This window comes from Manis javanica, chromosome 4 (genome assembly GCF_040802235.1).
Source record: "Manis javanica isolate MJ-LG chromosome 4, MJ_LKY, whole genome shotgun sequence".
NCBI lineage: Eukaryota > Metazoa > Chordata > Mammalia > Pholidota > Manidae > Manis > Manis javanica.
Window position 1 is genome coordinate 33,724,602 of NC_133159.1, and position 26,326 is coordinate 33,750,927.

Here is a 26,326-nt window from a genome sequence, read left to right on the forward strand (position 1 = left end):
CTCACCCACTGGCTCCGTCTTCGCAGAGCTCCTCTGCCCGGCTCCATGTCGACCGTGGTAGCGCAGTCGGTGCATGTTTTTGGCCTTCGATGTCAGGTGGCTAACAGTATCCTATTCTTCGATGAACACATCGTTATATTTCCTTCAGGAAATTACTGTGTGAAGTATAATGTGGATCAGAAATGGCAAAAATTCATTCCAGGTAAAACCCTTTACATCTTGACACATTAACCCATATGTGCCCAGATATAACCACATAATTCCAACACGGTGAATGGAAGGAAAATTTTTTGGCCTACTTGAATATTCTTACAGAAATGTAGAAGAAATACATGTCTAGTTGCATTGTTTAATATATAGATTAATCAATCACATAGACATCGCTAAAAATCATGTAAAATGTTCATTTAAAAGTACTTTTTTTTCACTGTGATTTAATGAAAATAATTATTGTAAATAGTCTCTTTTCATGCATCTTCAATATCATTGTCTTTCTCAGCCCCAGAGCCACTGTTTCAGTTTTTCAGAGTGTACCACCTTCATTACAGCACCTTTTGATGCCATAAATGATGAATACACTGGAGATTTTATACCAAGTCACAAATCACCATTAGTATATTACATTTATTTTTGTTCACTTTTGTCCAGTCAGTGATATATATGATTTCTACAACACTATCACTTTATTCTCTCTTGCCATGTGCTTTTGCATTCAACATGCTTTGTTATGACATGCATATAAAAGATCATATGCTACATATATGTAATATTTCAAGAACTGTAATAAAATGAAGATCTTCAAATGTGAACCCACCAGTCAGAACAGGATATAGAACATAGCAGTGCCGGTATTTCTCCCTGATTGCATTCTCAAACACACATACTCATACCCCATCCTGGACTTTACAATTATTCTCTTATTTCTCTATATAGTTTACCATAGATATGTGGGGCCTTATGTAAGATACAGTTTTGTTTTTGCTGTTTACCAACTTTATATAAGTGTAATCATAGTACATGTATGCTGACTTGCGTCTTTTGTTCAACACCATGCTTTTGAGATTCCTGCATCTTGGTACATATGAACCAAGTTCATTTTATTGCTATTTAGTAATCCATCAGATAAATCTAATGTCTCAAATACATTCATCCATTCTAATGTTAATGGGCATTTGAGAAACAGCAGTTTTTTGCTATTGCCAACTATGCCACTATAAACCTTCTTGCATTCATGTAAGCTCATCCACTTCTACAGAGGTTACACAGCCAGGGCTAAAATTACCGAGTAATTTGGTACCAATTTACACTCCCACCAGGAGTGCATGAAAGTTGCCACTCTTCACAGCCTCACCAACCCTTGGTATTGTCCAGCTTCCTAGTTTTTTGCCAGTCTGATGATTTAGAAAGAGTATCTTATTGTGGTTTTAGTGTGCATTTCTCTGTTACTAATGAAGATGAATATCTTTTCCTACATTTATGGCCTGTTCCTATTTAGTCTTCTGTGAAATGCCTTGTTCAAGTCTATAACCCATTTTCCAATGGTTTTGTGGTGTGGTTTTTTTTGGTAATTTTCTTATTGATTTATGGGCACACTTTATTCTGCATAAAATTTCTCTGAGTTTAGAGCTTATATTTTCTCCCTCATTATGGCATCTTGATGGACAGAAGTTCTTAGTTTTAATGAAATCAAACTTATCAACCTTTGCCTTTTTGTGTCTTGTTAAGATATTGTTCCCTACCCCAAGATGATTAATATATTCTCCTAATTATCTCTTTTATGCTTTATACTTCTGCTCTCAACCTTTAGACTCTGAGCTAAGAGGGTGCTTAGTGTGTTAGGGGAATAGCACGGAGGCCAGTGTGACTGGGGTGGAGCAGAGGAGTAGGGAGCAAGAGTCAGAGACAGAAGTAACAGGCCTTTGTAAGTCCAAAGCTCTTACTCTGAGTGAAGTAAGAAGCCATGAAGTGCTTCTGAGCAGAGTAACATGATCTGACTTAGGTTTCAACAAGTTCATTCTGGCTACTGTATAGAGAATAGCTTTAAGGAGGGGCAAGTGAGAAAGCAGGAGACCAGGTGAGAGAAAATGGTTTGGAGCAGGGTGGTGGCAGGCAATAGCTGTGGTGAGAAGAAATCAAATCCTAGATATATTTTGAAGGTTTAGGTGACAGACTTCCTCATATACCTGATGTAGGGTAGAAGAGGAAAAGAAGTAAAATTTTTGCCTGAGCAACCAGAAGGATGGAGTTACTGATAACTGAGAGAAAAGACTGAAGAAGGAGCAGGTTTTGTGGAAAGCATCAGGAGCTTAGTTTTTGACACGATAAGATTGAGATGTCTACTAGGCATGCAGGTGGAGAGCTTAGGTAAACAGTTTGACTTCGGGTCTGGCTTCAGGGGAGAGAGGTCCCAGCTGGTGATAGAAATTTGAGGGCCATCAGCATACAGGTGAAACATAAAGTCATTCAAATAGATTAGGTTCCCGGGGAGAGACTATCCCAGTCAAAGAAGAAGCCTAAAGAATGAGCTCTGAGGCACTCCTACATTTAGTGCTGGGGAAATGAGGAGAGCCAGCCAAAGAGACTTCGGGGGAGTTGCAAAAAGGATAGAAAGAAATATACAGAAGAGGTGAAATATTTCAAGGAGGAGTCAGTCACCAACTGGACTGAAACAATGTGAAAGTATTTTGCAAATTCTGCAATCTGTCAACCTATATTAAGCACCCATTAGGTGTCATGTCCTGCTGAGCAAATGAGTGAATAAGCAAGAAAGCCATGGCCCTTGCCCTCTAGGAGTGCTCAGTCTTGTAGGGGACACAAGTGTGTATTCAAATGAGCAAGACTATGCACAGGTTTCCCCTGCTCCCTGAAAGAGCATTCCCATGAATCCTTTCATAAGCTGAAATGGCATAGAGCAAAGAAGCAATTACCATTTATTTATAAGGAAAATTTTTTGAGCTTTCGAAGATGGAAAAAATAGCCACTCTTACGCGTTTGTGATACCTTAGGACACATCTTGTTATGGGATGCACAAATGAGATAAAGCACAGGTTCTCCTAGGTTCAGAGCTACGGTGCCTGGTGCTGAGACGCTGAGTGTAGTTCTGGGGGAAGGAGCTTGGTGGCGCCATGCTCACTGCTCAGGGTGCATGCCGCCTCCGTAATGGCTTGCTACAAAACAAACGCTGAACACTATTTTCACTTCCCGTTAAAATGAAAATCCTCTTGAGATTTCTTTTGGGTACTGGAAAAGGGTACTAATGTGGGTCTTTTCTAAAAGCAAAGTGGTGTGACACAGTCTTTTGACAAGCAGGGAATACCTATAAATGGGAAGGACAAAAGCAAAGGAGAGAGTGAGAGATTTTCCTTTGCCTCCTCCAGACCATCTCATCTATGCTCAGTTTTAACTTCCCACTGTGACTTTTACCCCAAATCCGTATTTTCAGCCCTGCCCTCTCCCCAGGCTTTAAAATCGTGTAATTGTCTGCTGGTCTTTTTAACCTGAATGTTTCACAGTATGTACCTCACACACAGTGTGTCTAAAATTCAATTCGTTATACCCTGTTTTTCTCCCTCTCGTTCCTTAAGACTCTACCTGACCAAATAAGCAAGTGCAGTGTGCAGCTATGATTACAAAAATAATGTGGCCCTGGCATAACTAGCCCACTCATGTGTGTAAGTGAACTTACTGTATCATAAAGGCAGCATTAGTAACCAGTGCTGGGACAGCTAGTTAGATAACTCCCTCAGCCTGTGTGCCATCCCAGGTGTCACCCAAACCAGACCCCTCAATGTCATTTATTGCTCTTTTCTCTCCCTCCCACCCACACCCAGGCAATCAGTGCATCCTGCTGGTTTTACCTCCTGGCCTTTCTCTAATCTCGCCTTCCCATTGCCCCTACTGCCTTCATATTGCTCGTTGCTAACATCCCTGTTTTTGGAATAACCTGATGACTGGTTTCCTTCCACCCAGGATTCCATTCCTTATGGTTGCCAGAGAGATCTTTCTGCAACCCACACCTGACCCTTCCTAAAATTTCTCAGTGGCTTCCCATTTGCCTCCCTGGTAAAGTCCAAACTCTTGTGCAAGGCTCTCGGTGTCCCAAAACTTGGCTTCTTCTCTGAGACACAATTACTCCCTGCAGCCCTTCCAGAGCAGTCCCCCATGCTCTGGACTGGCTGCAGCCTGTTGTGAAGCAGCAGCTTGCACCCATCGTATCACTCTCTAGCACATCTTCCCCTGCCCTCCTCACCCTCCCTGTGCTGGGATTGTATCAGGGCAGACTTATCCATGAGGTGCAGCAGGCGCAGAACCAAAAGCCTACAATACTTTAGGGCCCCAAGAAAATATTTTAATTTTAATCTATTTTTAAATTGGGGGAAATGAACATAATAATAATGAATATATAATCATGAATTCAGCCTCGATTATATTCCTTTTTATATTAATGCAGTCATAAAATATAATTTTATCATTTTGTAATGGAAAAAGGAGCCTATGAAAACAAACTTACCTAGGTAGGGCCCATGAAAATCATACTATGGCCCTGAATGCATTTAATAAATACAATAAAGTATCTATTACTCAAATAAAGTATTTGCACTGTAATTGTTGCCTCAGCCTTTGCTTTCTAGATCACAATTTTTATTCTCATGCTTTGTCACCTCATGGTTACAAGATGAGTGCTGTATCTCCAGATATTACCTCTATCTTCCAGGAAAAGGGGATAGAATCATTTGTCTCTGGTTTTCAAGAAAGCACAAGCTTTACCATAAAGCCAATCCAGCAGACTTCTGCATCTGTCTCGAGGCCAGAATGTCACATAGACAGCCTAACTGCAAAGGAAGCTGAGTAATCCAGCACTTAGCATCCCAGCCTTGGAATTAGAGGAAGAGTCTCGAGTAGTGGCTGCTCACGGCATAAAGGCCTTTATGATCTGACCCTATTCCAGCCCTCTAGACCCACCTTTGATGACCCGTGGATCACATGTGACGCTCCAGCAATATCCCACTGCTTGCAGTTCACCCACCATGCCCCATAGGCCTCAGTGAGGTGTCTGTCCTAGTCATTTTCATAATACCCAGACATAGTTGTACCAAGGGACTGCAGGGCTAGCCAGTGACCTGGTTGTGTCCTTCTCCCATTGAGTCAGCACTGCCACTGCTATTCATGTTGAATCTTGGTGAAAGCATGGCCTGCCCTCATTATCCTCTTTCCCTCTGTTTGCAGGCTCAGAAAAGAGTCAGGGCATGCTGGCCTTGTCCATCAGTCCCAACCGGCGATACCTCGCTATTTCTGAGATCGTGCAAGAAAAACCCATTATCACCATTTACGAACTGTCATCCATTCCTTGCCGGAAGCGCAAAATCCTTAGTAATTTTGATTTCCCAGTTCAGAGATTTATTAGCATGGCTTTCTCTCCAGACTCCAAATATCTGTTGACTCAGACATCACCTCCAGAGTCAAATCTTGTCTATTGGCTGTGGGAAAAGCAGAAAGTAATGGCCATCTTTAGAACCGACACTCAGAACAACGCAGTCTACCAGGTACCTCCCAGCAACCAAGTATTGTGCAAATTATAAAAAACAGTAAGCGCTATCTTTTATCAAATGCTTTCCTTGTTGCAGGACCAGTGCTAATTTCTTAATATGCATTTTTTAATTTAGTCACACAACAGATCTGGTATGCATAATTATCCCTATTTTACTGATGAGGGGACTGGGGCTCCCAGAGGTTAAGTCAGTCACCCAAGATCACAGAGGGAGTGAGTAGCAGGGCCAGGAGTGCCTGACTCCAGCACCCCTCTTCTTTACCTGGCCCAGATGGCTTTCACAGGTTAGGCCCTCCAGTGGATTGATTCAACTCACTTTCTGTCCCTGGTCCTGGCATCTTCTGTTGTGGCTTGAGGGCAAAATGAAGACCCATGAGGAGGCTGACTGACTGCTTAGGCAGTAAGTGAGTCTCCAGGAGGTTTTCTCTTGGCACAGTCACCTCCCTCTAAGATCTAGGAGTCAATTTTACAAGTTCAAGAACTCAGGTCTGCTCATGTTCAGAGGTATTAGCTAGTTGGCATCTCAGGCATACACTCAGTTATTTTCGTGAGGGGCTGGTGTATAAACCAGCACATCACAACCAGAACACTCACATCATTTATCCAGTGTATTTCCTCCCTGGGAACTTGGGAGGTGAAATTTGTAATCAGAAGGTTGCTTGGTGATCACAGAATCAGACCAAAGGCAGGGAGAGCTGGAAGGTTATTTCATCTAGGCCGTGGTGAGGCCTGATGCTGCACCCTTGTTCAGAGCAGAGGGCGCCTCCCCTCCAGTACATAAACATGTATTAGATGCCCACAAGTACCCAGCACTGGGAATACAGAGATGAAAAAAGTCAAATCCCCTCAAGTTGCATCTCACGGGGGTGGCAGGTTGACTGCCTGTCACTATACATTGGGATGAGGGTACAGATGAAGGGAGCTCAGTTGGTAGAAGCCCACATAGCAGTCACTGACATGTGGTTTCTTTACCCTGGACAGGACACATTAACCTGCCAGACACTCATTTTTCTGTGTTTCTAGCTGAGCCTTCATTTAATTTTATTGGCAGAGTGTTGGGCTATTATCAAGACCTGCTTATCCTGCTTCTTGGCCTTTGTAAAATGACTTCTGTAGGTTTCCTAGTTTTAAACTCCGGGGCTCTACAAATATAATGAATATAGATCTGTGCTTTTATCAAATAGGGTATCAAAATTATATGATTTAGTGATGTATGAAGGATACTCTGAGCCACCTGAATAAGTATTAATAAAATGGGAATTAATTTCATCAGGATTTGTTTTATAAGTCTTTTCTTGTATCCTTTCACATTTTCCAGGTGAGTTTCAATCCCCAGGATAACACTCAAGTTTGTGTCACTGGAAATGGGATATTTAAGCTGCTCCGTTTTGCCGAAGGAACCCTGAAGCAAACCAACTTTCAGAGAGGAGAACCCCAGAACTATCTGGCCCATACCTGGGTGTCTGATGACAGGATTGTTGTTGGCACTGATACAGGCAAGCTCTTCCTCTTTGAATCTGGAGATCAGCGCTGGGAGACAAGCATAATGGTCAGGGAGCCCGCCAGGGAGACAAAGAACCTGGAGGAGATCCAGGCATCAGAGAGGTAATGGCTCCCCTCTGGTTCTTTTGTAAAAATAATCTCATCATACGAATAGCATTACATGGAACACAGCATTCTTTAAAAATCACTCAGGAGCTGTCTACCTTTAAAAGTAACTCTCTTCATTTTCTCTCTGCCTTTCTCCTGTTCATCTATTTTCAAGCACAAATTTTACAGTTATGACCAAAGCCTAGATACAATTCTTTTGCTTTTTATACCTGACTTCATTTTATAAGTATTTTCATATGTCTAGCCTTCAAAACTACAGATTTTCAAAAATAACATTTTCTCATGGCTGCTTAATTTCCTGAGTCAATTAAATAAATGTCCACCAAGCCCTCTTGGGGTGCAAGGCATCTTGCTAGGTGCTGGGGACAAAGCCTCAAGGCCCTTACAATTCAGTCAGAGGCAACAGACTAGCAAAGAAGTGCAGGGAAATGTCATCTGCAAGTCTGACAGAAGCGTATGAGGAACAGCGCAGGCTCAGATCAATCTTACCTCTACTACAACCAATAGTAGTCATATCTCACACATACTGGAACGTACCATACTTGTACTAGATACTGCGTTAAGTACTTTATATATATTCTCACTTGAGCCTTACCCTATTATAGTACATATTATTATCATGCCCCTTTTATGGATAAGGAAACTGAGGTTCAAAGAGGTTAAGTGACTCATTCAAGATCACAGCACTGTTAGGTGGTGAGTCAGGATTCAAACTCAGATCTGTCTGACTCCAGAGCCTGAGCCTGCAACCACACAGCACACTGTAGATTCTTCTTCCTCAGTAACTGTCACCCCACCATTTTCACCATTCTCCATGCCAATGACAGCAACTTTTTTTCGTGATTATGTTAAGAGCTTCCTAATAAGTCCCTCAGCCCCCCAGTTTGCTATGTTTACAATCCCTCAGTGGACTCCAAAAAATACAGCCCAAACGCCTGAACCATGGCCCATCTGGACATGTCCTTGTTCCAGAGCATCGGCTCCTGCCTCTGTCTACCACACATGCTTTGTGCACACTTTTGCTTCTGGGCTTGGTCATGGGTAGTTCCCCCTGTCCCCACTCCCCTAGACCTACACACATACCTGACATGTTCCTGTTTGTCCTATGGATCATTCAGCCTCTGCTCATCTTGGATGGTGCACCTCCTCTGTAACTGTCCTCAAAAAACCCTTGTTCCCTGCCTGCTGGCTGCTCCCATGCCTCTCACCTGTCCCCTGGATTATAAGCGTCTGAGAGCAGGAACTGTGTTATTCTAATCTGCCATAGTTTTACAGAGTTAACACAGTATAACTCCAATAAATATTTGTTATGTGGAAGGGAAGAAGGAAATAAATGGGAACGTGAATTCAAATTTCAACTATTCCACTTACCACTTGTATGAACTTAGAAAACTCAGTCCCTCTCTAAGCTACTTTTTTTAAACAACAAAATGGGGATGATGGTAATGATAACAAGAGCGATAATAGCAACCCTGCAGGGTTGTGAGCCTGCCGAATGTGTTGCCTTCCAGTATTTCTTTGGAGTTTGTGTAGCATCCCCAGGTCAAAGGGGAGCATTTTGGCTTTGGGAAGCAGGCTCTTACTGGGTGATTTCTCCCATGCCCATAGTCAGCCCTTTCCCATCCCTAGCCGAATTCATCTTCTTGGAATTGACTCTAAACCTTATATGCTATTTTCTTTTTCTAGCCTGATTGAATTTCCGACCATCAGTTCCCCAATCCCTTCCTATGAACAAGTCACCGTGGGCAGAAGCCACAGCCAGCTGACGATGCCCCGGGTGTTTGCCATTGCAGCCTATTCAAAGGGATTCATCTGTTCTGCTGGGCCAGGGAGAGTCCTACTGTTTGAGAAGATGGAAGGGAAGGATTTTTACCGTGAGAGCAGGGAAATCAGGGTAAGGAGGAGAGGCAGAACCAAAACCTACTGGCTTTTGTTCTCCAGCAGCAGAGTTCTGATAAGGAGTTTGATGGGGAGGAGCGGGGCTTGTAGCACTGAGCAGCAATGGGGACTTGAGCCATTTGTCTTGAGGGAGGTTTTAGGATGGGTGGGTAGAATTGGAGTTTAGGATTAGGAAGATCTGGATTTGAATTCTGGGAGAGAAGGATATTTACTCTTTGAAGCTTAGTGTTCACACAGAATTGTATTATCTGGTATAAATAGATGTTTAATGTCAAACATACTACCTGGCACATAGCAAACATTCAGGAAATATTTGTGGAATAAGTGATACAAACTGTTGTGGAGAGAGATCATATCCAGCTGGGGAAAAACCAGGAAGGTTTCTAACAGTAATCTTTGAGGAGGGGTCTTAGAGAATGGATAACATTTGACAGGAAGAAACAGATTAGGAATTCCAGATGGAAGGAACAAATGAAGCAATGACAGCACTGACAGGGGGCGGGGGGTTGGAGAGGTGGGTACTGTGGTGTGTGTGGGAGATGTTCTCTTCCCAGTGGAGAGGGGCTGAAGTCACTTGAAAGGGAAAGATGGGAGCTAAGGCTGGTGAAAGATCTCACATGGCAGCCTGAGGAGTGTGTATGTTAAGACAGCAGGCAGCTGTTTTGTGTGGAGAAGCACTGCACTTAAAATAAGTCATCTGCCTGTGATATGTGGTGGGGGTGACTTGGAGGCATTGGATGGGAAGTGGTTAAGAATACACTGAATGAGTCAGACTGGACTGCCGCTTACTGACTGAGTGACCTGAGATGAGTTGCTGAATCTAGAAAATCTTTGTTTCTTCATAGAGAAAATAGCCCATCCCTAGTAGTTATCAAAAGAATAACTCTATATATAATCACTGTGTGCTGTGCTTGGTGCTCAATAAATGGCAGTAGTTACTGCCGTGGTTAGGAATCAGTTCAGAGGCTTTTTTGTTTTGGAAGTCTAGAAGTAGTGGGGTCTTGGATCACAGTGGTGAGTAGCAGGGAAAGTGGGAAAGGAAAGAGCCTTTGTGATGGTTAAGTCTATGTGACTTTCCCTAAGTAGATGTGGGAGGCCAGACCTCAGGAGCTCCCGGAGATGGTGCCTCGGCTTGGAGACTGGATGCCTGGGAAAAGATGCCAGAGATGGGAAACTGGGAGTCAGAGCAACTGGGTGGGGACGGAGGGGAAGAATTATGAGTTTATTTTGCCTAGAATGCAATTCATTCTTTTATTTGTTCATTCACTTAACAAATATTTATTATTTCCTATGTGCCAGGCTCTATTAGGGGCTGGGGTAGAGTAGGGAAGCAAATACACTAAGAGCCTGCGCTTAGAGCTCAATCAACAAGGAAGCAAACAAAAAACATACAGACTGTCATGTGGGGATGAGCTCTGGGAAGAAAATAAAGCCAGGAAAGGGACGGGGCAAAAGAGGGTTCTGTGCTATGGAGAATGGCTGGGAAGACCTTGCTGAGGAAGCTGATATTTGACCAGAGGCCAGAATGAGGTGAAACAGAAGGAAATGTAGTTTAGGCTTTGGGGTGAGATCAATATGTACACATACGGTGCTTACTTAGCTTGTGGCTGGCAGAGTTGATGCTTTATTTTCATTATTTTAAGTACTTGCCGTTGTAACTACTTTCACTACTATTGTTTTCATTGAAACCCTCTTATTAGGTAAAAATCTCTGAGATAAAATAGAGAGAGAGGAAAACAAGGAGGACTGAGAACAAATCAGCATTTCCTAAGTGAGAAACAGACAGGGTGAGAGCCCAGCAGAGGACACTGAGAAGTAGTGGCTGCTCACTCATCATTCAGCAAATGTCTGTTGCTCATCTACCATGTGCCACACTCTGTGCTTAGAGCTTGAGAGAGATGAGTCAGACACGGCCCCTTTCTCCAACGACCTCATATCTCTGGAGGAGGGCAGCAAGGCAACTCCTGCTCGTTCGCTGAGCACCTGCTGTGTGTCAGGAACTGTTCCAAGCACTGGGAGACAGCAGCAGAACCAGGTCATTGGTCTGCGGGCTGCCATTCTGCTCTACACAGTGTGATAAATGTGACAGCAGAGGGAACTCCCCAGTGCTCTGGGCACATTGAGGGAATATCGGCCCATCCAGCCCAGAGAAGGCTTCCCAGAGCCCCGGCTGTCCTGGCCAGGCAGTGGGAATTGACTATCATAAAGGGTTAGGGGTACACAGGAAGACAGGACTCCAGGCACAGGGAAGGAAGCAGGAGAGCCCAGTCCTGGACCCCAGGCAGGCAGTGCCATAGTCACTGCTACGGACTCAAGGAATGTCAGGAAGAGGAGGGCTGAGCAGGGGCCTCTGCCTCTAGTGATACGGAAATTTCTGATGTTCACAAGGACAGCAGAGTTTCAGTAAATGATGCAGTGGGAGGAAATTTTATTTATCAAATTATAAGGAATGACGAACTGAGTGGGTAGTAAGGAATTGGAGATGGGATGTACAGGCCAGCCTTTCAAGAAGTTGTTAATAGAAGAAGAGCAATAGCAGGGAAGAGGAAATCTAATTTTATAATGACTGCTTGGGAACTACAGGCCCTCTAGAGACTGCCGGCAGGACTGTGTGGCCCTCCCCTTTTCTCTGTCCTGTCACCTTCTCCTCTGCTGCCCTGAAGTACACACCCGTGTACATGGTGCAGGTGGGCACCTGCACTGGGCTTCCAGCAGGTGGGAAGATTTAGACTAACAGGAAATTTGCATTTAGACTAGTGCTTGTTTTCAGAAGGGAGCTCTAGTTGACGTGTATAGACTGATCATTTTTACATCGCTGTCGCTGTCTTATTATCCGGCCACTAATCACTTAAAGGTGAATACAAAACCCGCAGAAACAGAGGTGACTCAGCCCTCCCTTCTCCACATCTGAGAAGGATCCCAGGAATTGTGCTGCTCTGAGAGTCTGTGAGCTAAAAGTATCTGAGAGAACCAGACACACTGACACAGGGGGACAGTACTTATATCTCTCTTGCATCTTGGACAGATTCCTGTGGACCTACAGAGCAATGAGCCAAGTCAGTCTGATAAACAGGATGTCCTCTGCATGTGCTTCAGCCCCTCAGAGGAGACCCTGATTGCCAGCACCAGCAAGAACCAGCTCTACAGCATCACCATGTCCCTGACGGAGATCAGCAAGGTGAGTCTTCCCAGCAACGCTTCTTTCCAGCCAGGGACTGATCACCACATCGGAAAATTTAGTACAAATTAGCTGAGCATGGGCTCATTCGTACCCTTTTTAATAGAGCAAAACAAACTCTAAAAATATCCATGTAAAAGCCCTTGGATACGCTTGGTGGGTTGTGATTGCTGCAGCCTCTTTTGGAGGACAGGTCAGAGTTGTCTTACCAGACTTAAACTGTACATATTCTCTACCCAGCAGTTGCATCTCAGAGAGTTCACTGTACTGCTGTACCTGTTCATGTACACAAAGATGTATGTATAAAAAGCTTTATTGTTGCTTTTTTTGTTTTTAAATAATAAAGAATGCTGGTGTAAATAAATAAAAGTAAATAAAAATTGCAAACATTACAACACAAAAGCACTATTGAAAGTAAGGAGAACCATTTTTTACTTATAAAGTGCTCAATTCATTAAGAAGATATCACAGTTTTAAATTTGTGTGCACCTAATAGCATGTACTCAAAATACAAAAAGCAAAATTTGAGGGAGTAGGGACAATAGACCATCTACGGTCGTAGTAGATTTTAACATATCTTTTTCAGTAATGGTGGTTATTTAATAAGAGTTTCATTGAGTATTTGTTGGTATTTATTCATATACCATACAATTCACCTAAAGTATACAATTCAATGGTTTTCGGCATATTCACCGAGTTCTGCAACCATTACCACAATTTTACAACATTTTCATCACTTCCAAAAAAAAAAATTACCCGTGTAGCTGTTATCCCCTTTCCTCCCCTCTGCCCCCTTCCTGGTCCCAGGCAACCACTAGTCTACTCTATGTCTCTATAGATTTGCCTATTTTGGACATTTCATATAAATGGAATCATACCAATATATGGACTTTTATGACTGGCTTCTTTCACTTTTTAAGATTCATCTACATGGTATCAGGTATCAGTACTTCATTCCTTTTTATGGCTGAATAATATTCCATTGTAGGGATAGACCTCAATATGTTTATATAATCATCAGTTGATGAACATTTGTTTTTTTTCCACCTCCTGGATATTATAAATAATGTTGCTATGAGCAAGTTTCATGCACAGGCTTTTGTATGGATATATATCTTCATTCCTCTTGGGTAGATACCTAGGAGTGAAACTGCTGGGTCATTTAGTGAGTCCATATTTAACCATTTAAGGAACTGCCAGATTTGTTTCCAAAGTTGCTGCACCATTTTATATTCCCATTAACAGTGTATGAGGGTTCTGATTTCTCTGTATCCTTGACAACACTTGTTATTATCTGACTTTTTGATTATAGCCATCCTAATGGGTGCAATGGTATCTCATTTTGACTTGCATTTCCCTAATAACTAATAACATATTTTCATGTGCTTTTGGCCCATGTGTGTATTTTTTGGAAGTGTTTTGCTCACTTAAAAGATTACATTATTTATCTTTTTATTATTGGGTTGTAAGAATTCTTTATATGTTCTACATATAAGTCCCCTATCAGATATGTGATCTGCAAATATTTTCTCCCAATCTGTGGGTTGTCTTTTCACTTTCTTCATAGTGTCCTGTCATGCACAAAAGTTTTCCATTTTGTTGAAGTCTAATTTATTTTTGTCTTTATGGCTTATACTGTTGGTGGTATATTTAAGAATCCACTGTCAAATATGAGGTTGTGAAGATTGGAAGTGTTTCTTCTCCCCTATATTTCTTCTAAGAGTTTTATAGCATTTGCTCTTACATTTGGTCTTTGATCATTTTGAGTTTTAATTTGTTTATGGCATGGGGTAGGGGTCCAACTTCATTCTTTTGCATGTGGATAGCCAGTTGTCCCAACACGGTTTGCTTGAAAAGACTGTTTTTCCTCATTGAATGATCTTAGCACCTTTTAACAGTGGTCTTATTCAAAATCAGCTGACATATGGGTTTATTTCTGGACTCTTAATTTTATTTGATTGATCTGTCTATTCTTATGCTAGTACCACACCATCTTGATTACTGTTTCTTTGTTGTAAGTTTTGAAATTGGGAAGTGTGAGTCCTCCAGCTGTGTTCTTTTTTAAGATTGTTTTGGCTATCTGGGTCCCTGGAAATTCCATATGAATTTTGTCAATTTCCACAAGAAGCCATCTGGATCTTAATAAGAATTGCATTGAACCTGGAGATCAAGATGGGGAAGATTGTCATCTTAACACTATGCCTTCCAATCTATAAATATTGGATGTTTTTCCATTTATTTAGATCTTCTCTAACTTCTTTCAACAATGTGTTTTATAATTTGCAGAGAATAACTTTGGCACTTCTTTTGTTAAATTTGTTCCAAAATATTTTATGCTTGTTGGTGCTATTGCAAATGGAATTGTTTTGATTCCATTTTTTAATTGTTAAAGTGTATAAAAATACAATTGATTTTTGTATACTGACCTTGTATCCTTCAACCTTGCTGAATTCACTTATTTTTTTAGTGGATTCCCAAGGAGTTTCTATATACAAGAGCATGTCATCTGCAAATATAGATGGTTTTACTTCCTCTTTGCCAATCTGAAGGCCTTTTATATTTTTTTCCTGACTGTTTGCCATGGCTAATAACCTCTTGTATAATAGTGAATAGAAGCAGTGAGAGAAGACATCCTTGTCTTGTTCCTGATCTGGGGCCTTTTTGGTAAGGGCATTAATCCCATTTTGAGGGCTCCACCCCAGTGACCTAATCACCTCCCAAAGGCCCTGTCTCCTGATACCATCACCTTGGGCATTAGGTATTCAACATATGAATATGCGGGATACAAACATTCAAACCACAGCCCCATTTTCTTTCCTTCAGTATATTTGTATCTTTGATTCTTTTTTTTTTTGAAAGGGCATCTCTTATATTTATTGATCAAATGGTTGTTAACAACAATAAAATTCTGTATAGGAGACTCAATGCACAATCATTAATCAACCCCAAGCCTAATTCTCAACAGTCTCCAATCTTCTGAAGCATAACGAACAAGTTCTTACATAGTGAATAAGTTCTTACATGGTGAACAGTGCAAGGGCAGTCATATCACAGAAACTTTTGGTTTTGATCACACATCATGAACTATAAACAATCAAGTCAGACATGATTATTCGTTTGATTTTTATACTTGATTTATATGTGAATCCCACATTTCTCCCTTATTATTATTATTATTTTTTTAATAAAATGCTGAAGTGGTAGGTAGATGCAGATAAAGGTAGAAAACATAATTTAGTGCTGTAAGAGTGCAAATGTAGATGATCAGGTCTGTGCCTATAGACTAAGTATTAATCCAAGCTAGACAAGGGCAACAAAACATCCACGGATACAGAAGATTACTCTCAAAACAGGGGGAGTGAGGTTCTAAGCCTCACCTCTGTTGATCCCCAATTTCTCACCTGATGGCCCCCCTGTGACTGTGCCTGTCTTAGGTTGTTCCTCCCTTGAGGAATCTTACCCATCTCTGGCTAACCAGTCATCTTCCGGGGCCATACAGGGAAATGTAAAGTTGGTAGGTAAGAGAGAAGCAATATTCTTTGAAAAGGTTAGCTTTTTACTTCTTTGCAGATTTATGCCCTGTGGCTTCTATGCCCAGCATTTGTCTTGAGGTATCTTTACCACTTGGAAGAATTATGATACTCGGTAATTTTCGATATGAGGCACGAATTCTACTAAAGGGTTGTAATTAGGAAGGAAGAAGAAAAGCTATAGAAGTAGCAGATGGAAGAAAACATGGGAAGATTGATTATTTCTTTGACATATCTTCTTGTAGAGTAACGTAAGCATGTATAGGTTTTAACAAACTACTAATTAAATTGCGTACACACATTAACAGAATAGGAATACAGATACATAACAAAAGCAGACCTACAATTACCAGCCATATCCAGTGAAACCAAGAAAACCAGTTAGGTACCCTAGGCATTTGTGAAAACTTATCAGTGACATGATGGATATTGTCTAACTTAATTTGAATAGTTCGAGAAAAATCAGACAAATTAAAACAACACATTCCTGGGAACTGTTCACATCCCATATGTTCTTTTAACAGTAGATAGTCTATAGTCACACGATTTTGGAGTACTGCAACTTGCACTTCTCCTAATTCTTGGTTGAGTTCCAACAGTATAGATCCAGTCAAATTTGTTCCTTTACTGTATGCACAGGCCAGCTTAGATATCTCCTTCATTCCAATGGCAAGTCCAGGAACCGGTGGGATGAATGCAGCTACAACTGCAACAGCGCCAGGATCTTTGTTGAAGTTTTTTGACAATCATCTTCTGGAATGACTCTTCCAGAGGATATTGATGTTGGAAGTTCTTCATATCATATCTTAATTCGTTTACTGGGTAGCCAAATTAGGCTTTGATCCTCTGTATAAACACAAACAAACGCTTTGCCCACACTTTGATATGACCTTTATACCATTGTGAAGAACCTATTGGAGATCACCACACAGGAACTGCTTTTTTTTTTTTTAGGAGAAAGGAATATTATCAGAAAAATGTACTTCCATAGCTGATCATCTGACGCCCTTTAAAAGATCAAAATTAAGGATATATAAAGCATGCATTAATCATTGATTTGCAGTTAGTTTTATCCTATCAGGGAGTAATCCCCCTTTTCTGTCTCTTTTTTTTTTGTTATCATTAATCTACAATTACATGAAGAATTTTATGTTTACTAGGCTCTCCCCTACACCAAGGCCCCCCGACAAACCCCATTACAGTCACTGTCCATCAGCATAGCAAAATGGTGTAGAATCACTACTTGTCTTCTCTGTGTTGCACAGCCCTCCCCTTTCTCCCACCCTCCACATTATGCATGCTAATCATAATACCCCCTTTCTACATCCTCCCCCCTTATCCCTCCCTTCCCACCCATCCTCCCCAGTCCCTTTCCCTTTGGTACCTGTTAGTCCATTCTTGGGTTCTGTGAGTCTGCTGCTACATCGCTCCTTCAGATTTTTTCTTTGTTCTTTTACTCCACATATGAGTGAAATCATTTGATACTTGTCTTTCTCCACCTGGCTTATTTCACTTAGCATAATACCCTCTAGCTCCATCCATATTGTTGCACATGGTAGGATTTGTTTTCTTCTTATGGCTGAATAATATTCCATTGTGTATATGTACTACATCTTCTTTATCCATTCATCTACTGATGGATACTTAGGTTGCTTCCATTTCTTGGCTATTGTAAATAATGCTGCAGTAAACATAGGGGTGCATATGTCTTTTTGAAACTGGGCTGCTGCATTCTTAGGGTAAATTCCTAGGAGTGGAATTCCTGGGTCAAATGGTAAGTCTGTTTTGAGCATTTTGAGGAACCTCCATACTGCTTTCCACAATGGTTGAACTAATTTACATTCCCACCAGCAGTGTAGGAGGGTTCCCCTTTCTCCACAACCTCGCCAACATTTATTGTTGTTTGTCTTTTGGATGGTAGCCATCCTTACTGGTCTGAGGTGATATCTCATTGTGGTTTTAATTTGCATTTCTCTGATAACTAGTGATGTGGAGCATCTTTTCATGTGTCATATCTTTGATTCTTAAGTGTGTTTCCTATACCCATGATACAATCGATTCTTATTTTTCCAGTCTGACCATGTCTGACTTTAATTTAAGTGAATTTTGTTTTTATTAATCTTATTTAAGTGAATTTTTAATGTAGTATTTTAATTTCTTTAATTATTTTTTCACTATATATTTTAAATAATTTCCCTAGTGATTGCTCAAGGGCATACTGTATCCAGTTTAACTTAGAATCAGGTTCAGATTTATACAGACAATGCCACTATACATAGAAATGTTAGTCTTATATAGCTCCATTCCCTTGTCCCCCTTTCTGTAATATTGTTACATATATGACATCTGTAAGTGTTAAAAACCCAACAATGTGTTGTTATAACTATTACTTTATATAATTTTACATCTTTTTTGAAAGAAAGGAAGAAAGGAGAGCCCATATAAATTTATAGCTTTTTAATGTAAATCTTATTTATCATTTCTGACTTTTTTTGTTCCTATGGATTTGAGTTATCATCCAAAGGCATTTCCTTAGTCTAATACAGATTTGCTCCCACCCACCATCTTTGTGCTATTATTTGTTACATTCTATAGGCCCAACAATGCATAATATACATATTGTTTTATACACTTACTTTTTAAATAAGTTAAAAGAACAGTGGAGATGAAATATGTATTTTGATATCTTCTGTAGTTAGATAATCACCTTCACTGGTGCTCTTTGTTTTTCTGTGTATGTATTCAGATTACTCTCCAGGGTCACTTCTTTCAACTTGAAGAATTTCTTTTAGCATTTAAGGCAGGTCTACTAGCAACAGTTTTTATTGGGAATGTTCTTATTTCACCTTAATTTTTTAAAGATAGCTTTGCCAGATATATATGTATGTGTATGTGTGTATGTGTATGTATATATACATATATGGCTTTAAACTCACTAATTCTTCCTTCTTCTAGTTCAGATCTACTTTTAAGCTCTTTTCGTGGGTTTTGCATTCCCATTATTGTACTTTTTACCTCCAGAATTTGTTTTTTTTTTAACAATTTCTATCCCTTTATTGTTGTTCTCTGTTTGATGTGATAGTCATCAAAAGTTTCTTTACTTCTTTAATCAGTTTTCTTTAGTTCTTTGAACATACAATGGCTACTTTGAAGTCTCTGTCTATGAAATCCAACATCTGGTCACTCTCTCAGGCAATTTCTGTTGCCTGTGAGTAGAAAAATGCAAATTAAAACAACTCCAAGGTACTTCTGTATAAGAAGTTACTTTATTAGCAAAAATTAGAAAGTCAAGATATCACCAAATATTTCTGAGGATAAGGAATAATGGGAATCCTAATTGGTGATTATAGGGGTTTAAATGAGGTTGGCCATTCTAAAGAGTAATCTGATAGTTCTTGATCAAATAGAGAAGATATCTTGCTATCCCATACTCTGCCACTGGATACGCACTAGGAATTACATCATGCAGGACCATTAGAAAACATATAAAAGATGCTCAGCTTAGAGTTTGTAGTAATGGAGAGCTGAAAACAATCCAGATGTCCATTTCTAGGAGTGATAAAAAAATTAAGTAGCTGATGCACACTACACAGTACCAAGCATCAGTTAGAAGCAATAAATTATACATATCACAGCATAAATGGCTCCTTAAAAATATTGTTGACAGAAAAAAGTAAAAATGCAGTATGCTTCTGAAGTACAATGCCATTTATAGAAACATAAAACATATATGTATATATTCAAGGACATAAATAAACTATATTAGTTGGTGTCTATGATAAGGGAGGAACAGGAGTGATAATTGAAGAAGAAAGGAATGAAACAAACCAAAAATAAAATTGGTCTTATATGAATTGATTATGATAATCTGCAACTGTGCTCCTGAGCTATGATGTAAAGAAAATAAAAGTGTGAAATTAAGGAAATATAAGGCAAGGTCATCAGATGAGATGGAATGGGACAAGGAGGAAGATAGCTTGGAAGGTCTGAAAAAAAAATACATGGTATGAAATAGTTATCTTGGAGATTCAGAAAGTGAACTTATTAAAAGACATGGCAGAGTTACCAGGCCCTTTGGAGGTTTGCCATCATGAATTCTAAATGAAACTAGTAAGCCTGCTTGACGGATTCTCCATCATTACTCAACTACTCGGGCAGAGGTAAAGGAAAGAAAAGGCAGAAGAGAGAACTGGTCTTGTTTTTAAGACAAGAGAGATTTGAGTGTATTTAAATGCTAACAGGAATGTACTGGCAGAGACCGGGGTTGAAGATATTGGAGAAAGAAGAAGTAACAGATGGAGAAGAAAGGAAGCAATTTGTGTCTGCCCCCTATCTGCCCCGCACAGCTCATTTTTCTCTGCAATAATAGAGAAGGACAGAGTGGATACAGACAGGTTTATAAGTGCGGAAGGGCCAGAATTTGAGGGCTTTCCCATCTCAGCCTTTGTCGTGGCTTATGCACAGACCTAAAATGTGTACCCTCGCTAAGTCTCCTAGCTAGCACTCCTCATTCAGGTGTCCCAGGCGTAATGCCTCTGGTGACAACTGTCTAGAACCTACACAACTAATGGAACAGGACACATTTTAATTGAAATCATGTACCCAACTCTCATTGCTGCTGGTGATAGAGTAACACAGTCTCTCTGGAGAGAAATTTGGTGTACTTATCATGAACCTTAAAATTGTTTGTACCATTTGCCCTAGTATTCCATGTCTAGAAATGTATTGGTTGTGTCAGTCCCGGCCTATCAGTAGTGATGCTGTTGGCTAGAAAAGCCTGAGGCACTTATCCAGGCCCATTATTACTCCTGGGGAGCCCTCACACATTTTCCCTCTGAGGCCACCATTGTGCCTGAATTGGCCCTTGTGATTCTTATTATGATCGCAGAAGACAGAAAACATCAGGGAACTTGGAGGAGCAAGCTTTATTACTTACAGGTCCTGGAGGGTACACAGCATGCCCTTGAGTCACACAGGGGGGTTGTCAAGGAGGAACCAGGGCACAGATTTGGTGCTCTGCCTTTATTAGGGTACAAAGTAGGGTGTCTAGGGCTTCTCAAGTCCACTCTTTTATGGCTAATTAAAAGCACAAGAGCAGGAATTAGGACACAGGAAGGGAGAAGTGATGTCACTCAGGCAGTCAGTTATCTGAGTTGCCCAGGGCTTTCTGAAAAAGCAACCTTTATGGGTGGGGGTAGCCTAATTCCTTATCAGTTGTTTTGCTAGCAGCTGGTCAGACAGCTGACAGTATGCTTCTTCAGGATGGGTACCTTTTGAAATTAATGCATCAACAATCAAAAGCCTAATGTCCTGCTCTTATTCCATAGTACCTAAGAACATGAACAGAGAGGTACACAGACATACAAGCATGGATATTTAGTCTAGGATTATTTCTAAACTTAACAAAAATTGGAGATGACTTAAGTAGAGGAATGGCTAAATTAAATTCTGGTGTATCCACAGAATAAAATACCTTGTTGCCATCAAAATAACGTTTTCAAATAATAGTGGCATAGGAAAACATGCACGATATGAAAACAGTTTGCACACAGCTTGATTTCTGTGCATGCAGGCTAATTAACGTTCCTGCGTTGTAATGAGAGCTCAAGTGCACAGTCAGCCTTTTGCTTACTCTGCCCATCTCATGCTGTGTGATTTCTTCAGGGGGAACCTGCTCACTTTGAGTATCTGATGTACCCAGTGCACTCAGCATCCATCACTGGCCTGGCTACTTGCATCCGCAAACCCCTCATTGCCACCTGCTCTCTGGATCGATCCATTCGCATCTGGAATTATGAATCAAAGTAAGGGATGAAAGCTTGGCTACTGTAGTATGCATGATTTCAGTTGTTAAATTTGTTCATGTGAATTGTTTTAATTAGAGTGTTTTAAAATGTAATTACTTAGAAGCTTTCAGTCGGAAAAAAATTTTTTTAATTAAGTCAACCTACCTGTTTCTCTTCTCTTTTCACTCTTGCTTGGGCTACAAAATTATTTTGTGTTTTATTAAATGCTTACTACATGCCAGACACTATGCTGAATGCCAGGGACATAAACTAACACTCCAATATCTCACCTTCTTACCTAACCTCCAGCTTTTCTATCCTCTCACTCCCCTTAGGTCTGCTTTTTGCCTCATAGAGTGCTCCAGACCATTTATTCCTCCTTTTTCCCCTCATCACCGCCCCAACCATCTTTATCTCCCTAGTGGTTTTATCTTCCTAGCATAGTGTCTTTCCTGAGCATTTCAGCCCCAGGCAAGTTCACTATGGATTTGATGAGACAGAGAAATGACAACAGAACATTCTTGGGGTAAAAGGATTTATACTTGGCTTTATTCTCATGGCGGTGTGTCGAGCACTAGAATCATGTCTGCATCCAGCAGTCTGCAAGTCTGTAATCTACCTCCATCTCTGCCTCCAGAGCACTGGGTGGAGCTCTTATATAGTGACTCAGTCAATAATAGCTCATTGCTAAGGGGTGTGAAAGCATTAGCCTAGCAGTAGGCCAATTACATCAAGTAGTTTAGGGTAAGATGAGGATCCTGGCCATAGCAACTTCCATTTTCCCCATTCATAGCTTCCCTGAGAATCTCCAACCTAGCTTGGCTCCACAATCTCTAATTTCTTTGTTCTTATATATAGCTGCTAGGGCTGCTAGAAAAAAAAAATGTGTTATCTTCCTGATTTGAGGAATCTCAGTGGAGCTGGACTTTCAATTTCATTGGACAACCCCTTGATTGCTTCCTCTGTTTGCCTTACTTATTGCTGGACACTATCCTCAGATAACTACAGTCTCAAAAGGAGAGGAATCAATAATTGCAAGCTATAATGTACCTCAAATACTGTGATAAAAATATGTACCAGGTACAATGGAGAGCTCAAGGGATTTGGTGAGTTAGATTCATAATTCAGTAATTGATCTCTTTCACAGCACTCTGGAACTATATAAGGAATACCAAGAAGAAGCATATGCAATCAGCCTTCACCCATCTGGACACTTCATTGTGGTAGGGTTTGCTGACAAACTACACCTTATGAATCTACTCATTGATGATATACGTTCTTTCAAAGAATATTCTGTCAGAGGATGCAGAGAGGTAAGAAATGCTGGACATAAAGGTGTAGTTTCTGGTATGGTGATAGCTGGTACCTAGAATTATCATGTATATAAATGTTGAATCACTGTGTTGTACACCTGAAACTAATGTAATACTGTGTGTCAACTACCCTTCAATAAAAAATAATTATCTACAAAAAAAATAAATAAATAAAATAAAGGTGTAGTTTCTTGGAGAGCTAGGGGTGAAGTATCAAGAACAAGCTCCAGGATCTGGAACCAAAGTCTGTTGTAGAGAACTTAAGTGGCTTAAAAAAAAAAGAAAAACCATTTCTTCGTCCACCAAACTCATTGAGCATATGGCTCCATCCCCTTTTCTTATGCTCACAAAATATTTCATCAAACACAAAATCTTGTGAGGTCATCTGTGATTAATTCTTTCTGTGACTGCAAAATAATAAAGAGCATTTTAAAAAAGGAAAGTTCTGTCCAAATCAGAGTCCCAGCTGGGAAGGTGAGATTGGAGCTTGGGAGGAGCCACAGAATATAAGCATCAACAGCAAGAGTTCCCCAAGATGACTTACAGAAACAAGACAGTGATTTCACAAATCACTTTGTAACTCCAGGGAGAGGAAATCCCAGGGCAAAATACCTCTAAAACCAAAATCAGTCAAAGGGAGAAATGAAGTTTAAAATCCACTTATTGCTTACAAACTGCAGTCAGGGGCTGTCTCTCTTTCCTGCTCCGGCAAAAGCAAAACCAGCACTCCCCCTAACCTCTCAGGTTCAGATAGGCCCTTGGTTGCTCAGGTAATTACCCACTGATATGGAGATGAACTGTCTCCACCCCTGAGGAACACCCATTGATATTCAGTTGCACTAAAGCCAGGTGAAGTATTCTGGAAATACCACAATTTTACCCACCCGCTTCCCCACTCTGAAACTTCTGCAGACAAATGAGTGCTCTACTCTGTTACCCAAGCAGCTTCATGGTTAAATTAGTGCCCATGGCAGTGTCAGCATCATGGCCAGTATGAGTTATAGGAAGAGTGAATGTGCCTGGAGATGTTGGCCAGTTATCAGTCCTATTTTCACCCTCCCCTGATTTCCCACTTACACACATCCTTCCAGCCTGAACTCTTTAGGAAAAGGGGCTCGTGACTGTAACCTCCAGTTAGACTGCTCATTTCTTTCTTTCATTCTTGCTCACTTGCTGTATTTTCTTGTTAGTGTTCCTTTAGCAATGGAGGCCACTTATTTGCTGCCGTCAGTGGAAATGTGATTCACATTTTTACCACCACAAGCCTGGAGAACATCTCAAACCTGAAAGGACACACAGGGAAGGTAAATGAATGCACAGTGTCCAGGGAAACAAGGATCATGGATCCAAGCATTACACTAGCCAGCGGAGTACAAGCCAACAAAAGAGAAGTGCTTCCTTTCCTCTTAGAGTTCACTGTCTGCTTAGGGAAAGATACAGTAAAACAACACACAAATTTAATTAATAACTTCAATAAATTCAATGAAAGAAAAATCTGGGTGTTATCAGAGGTGAAAGAGTTAGTACAAGTTAGATTGGGGTGTTCACAAAGACTTGGTCCTGCAGGAGCAGATAGGAGTTAAGCAGACAGAGCGGGTGGAGATCATCTGTGCAGATGGGGATCCAAAGGACCGTGACATGGGAGATTGCATGGGATGTTAGGGGAACTAAAAATCAGTGGGGCTGGAACACAGGCATCAGGATGTATCTCAGTAGTGAGCTGAAATTGGTGAGGTTCACGGCGCAAGTGCATGGAACGTTACAGGCCTTTTAAGAACTTTGTACTTTATCCTCCTTGTTCCTTGAAATCATTGAAGGCAGTCAGGACAGAGAACATGTGACCAGATTTGCATTTTAAAAGCTTGTATTAAAAGGGACAAGGGTGGGAATGGTAAGGAGACTCCTGTGGTTGTCTGCATGGTAGAGGATAGTATTTTGGACCAGGATGGAGGTGGAACAGATAGAGAGAAGTAGATGGGCTCAAAAGATGTTTAGGAAGTAAAACCAGTAGTTCCTGGGGAGAGAGTGGCTGAAGGGCATGAAGAACTGGGAGGGGCTGGGACTGGGAAGGGGAAGAACTCAGCGAAAGAATTTGGAGAGTAAAACAGCATTCTGGGCAGAAAGATGCATTGTAGATGATGGAATGGGAGTGTAAAATAGGACGGTGGTTTGTGGTATCTATGGCTGAAACACTGGGCCCGTTTGAGAAGTGATAAAAGAGCTGGAGAAGCTGACTTTTTTTTCAAGTGTATTTTTATGTGATAGTGATGGTCAATTAGAAAATGCAGATTAAGAGGTAGAGGTGGGGCTGAGGAGGTGGCTAACGAAGTGTCTGATAGGGTTGGAGTCAAGGAAAAACCTAGAGGTGGCCAGTGGGTCTGGAGGTTAGTTCTTTATAAGGAGATTGAGAATATAAGCACATACACTGAGGATAATGGGAGCCAGGCTCTCACTATGGGACAAGCAGTTAGAAATATGAGAAGGGGGAAAGGGGAGTGCTACTTGCTGCTGTTGCTAGCTGAATTAATTCCAGGTTGAACTAATTCCAGGAAGTCTTGTTTTACCCCTGGAGTGTGTAGCCTCTGATGTGTCTGATCAGATTTTTTTTTCTTTTTTTGTCTTTTATCCTGCTACCTCCGAGTTGCCCTGGCAAGCCACTTACTAGTCAGACACTGTGCTGGAACCTCTGAGCCAGTTAGACTTTTACCCTTTGCTGTTGGATTTGTGTGTGGCTTGGAGGCTGCTATCATGGTTCAGAGGGCTCAGGTTTTTGCTTCTCGTTCAGCCAGACACTAGTATTTGGAGTTCCCCTCTCTGGTTGTTCCTGAGAGGGTGCAGCCTTAGACATGCATGCAGTCGTCCAGGCCGCCAGGGATCAGTGTGATTTTATTTCCAAGCCTGGCTCCCTGGGATATGCCTGCGTCAGAGGTGTTCATCATTTTGTTAGTGTTTGGTCAGATGTTGTGTCTAAGCCCTGTGCCCGTGGGTCTTCTGGCCTGTGCTAAGGGGCCCTTGTGCAGTGTAGGAAATGCTTTCAGGTTTTGTCCATATTCTGCTCTGAGTGCACTTGAGTGGGTGCAGCTTAGCCTGTGCACCACTGTCCCAGCCCTCTGTGTCATCTGTGATCCCAGAAGGGCTCTTGTTGTCTCTTTCCCTTGTTCTCTCTGCTAAAATTCTTGTTTTGCTATTACACTTACACCATGGAATTACCAGCCTTCTCTAAATTGCTGTCCCCCAAGATCTCCATTATTTTAGTCAGTGACCATAGGCTAGACTTCTCCATGCTCTGTTCCAAATAGAGTCAGTCTCTTCAAACAGAGTTTAGGGCTGTGTCTTGTGGCCTGAATTTCTCCTGGGAAGGATCCCTGCTCCACTGTACCAGAGCTACAGGTAGGGACCTTCTTTTCCAGGGGTGATATCCCCACTCAGTAAGTGACACTGGCAGGGGAGGGGGTGTGGAA

The 26,326-nt window shown here is 41.1% G+C and overlaps 1 protein-coding gene across 5 annotated transcripts in view; it reads left to right on the plus strand.

Annotated features, from left to right (window-relative positions):
* The window catches only part of CFAP57 (cilia and flagella associated protein 57), a 63,139-nt gene that overhangs the window by 320 nt on the left and 36,493 nt on the right, over positions 1 to 26,326 (plus strand). For 4 of the 5 annotated variants that reach the window (XM_073233766.1, XM_037002288.2, XM_037002289.2 and 1 more), the window contains exons 2-9: positions 27 to 202; positions 5,227 to 5,543; positions 6,867 to 7,153; positions 8,846 to 9,053; positions 12,084 to 12,236; positions 21,431 to 21,570; positions 22,700 to 22,865; positions 24,056 to 24,169. In XM_073233766.1, coding sequence (XP_073089867.1) covers positions 46 to 202; positions 5,227 to 5,543; positions 6,867 to 7,153; positions 8,846 to 9,053; positions 12,084 to 12,236; positions 21,431 to 21,570; positions 22,700 to 22,865; positions 24,056 to 24,169 — 1,542 coding nt within the window. In that variant the 5' untranslated portion in view covers positions 27 to 45. The remainder of the gene's footprint in view (positions 1 to 26; positions 203 to 5,226; positions 5,544 to 6,866; positions 7,154 to 8,845; positions 9,054 to 12,083; positions 12,237 to 21,430; positions 21,571 to 22,699; positions 22,866 to 24,055; positions 24,170 to 26,326) is intronic. The other variant, XM_073233768.1, reaches the window with a different exon arrangement.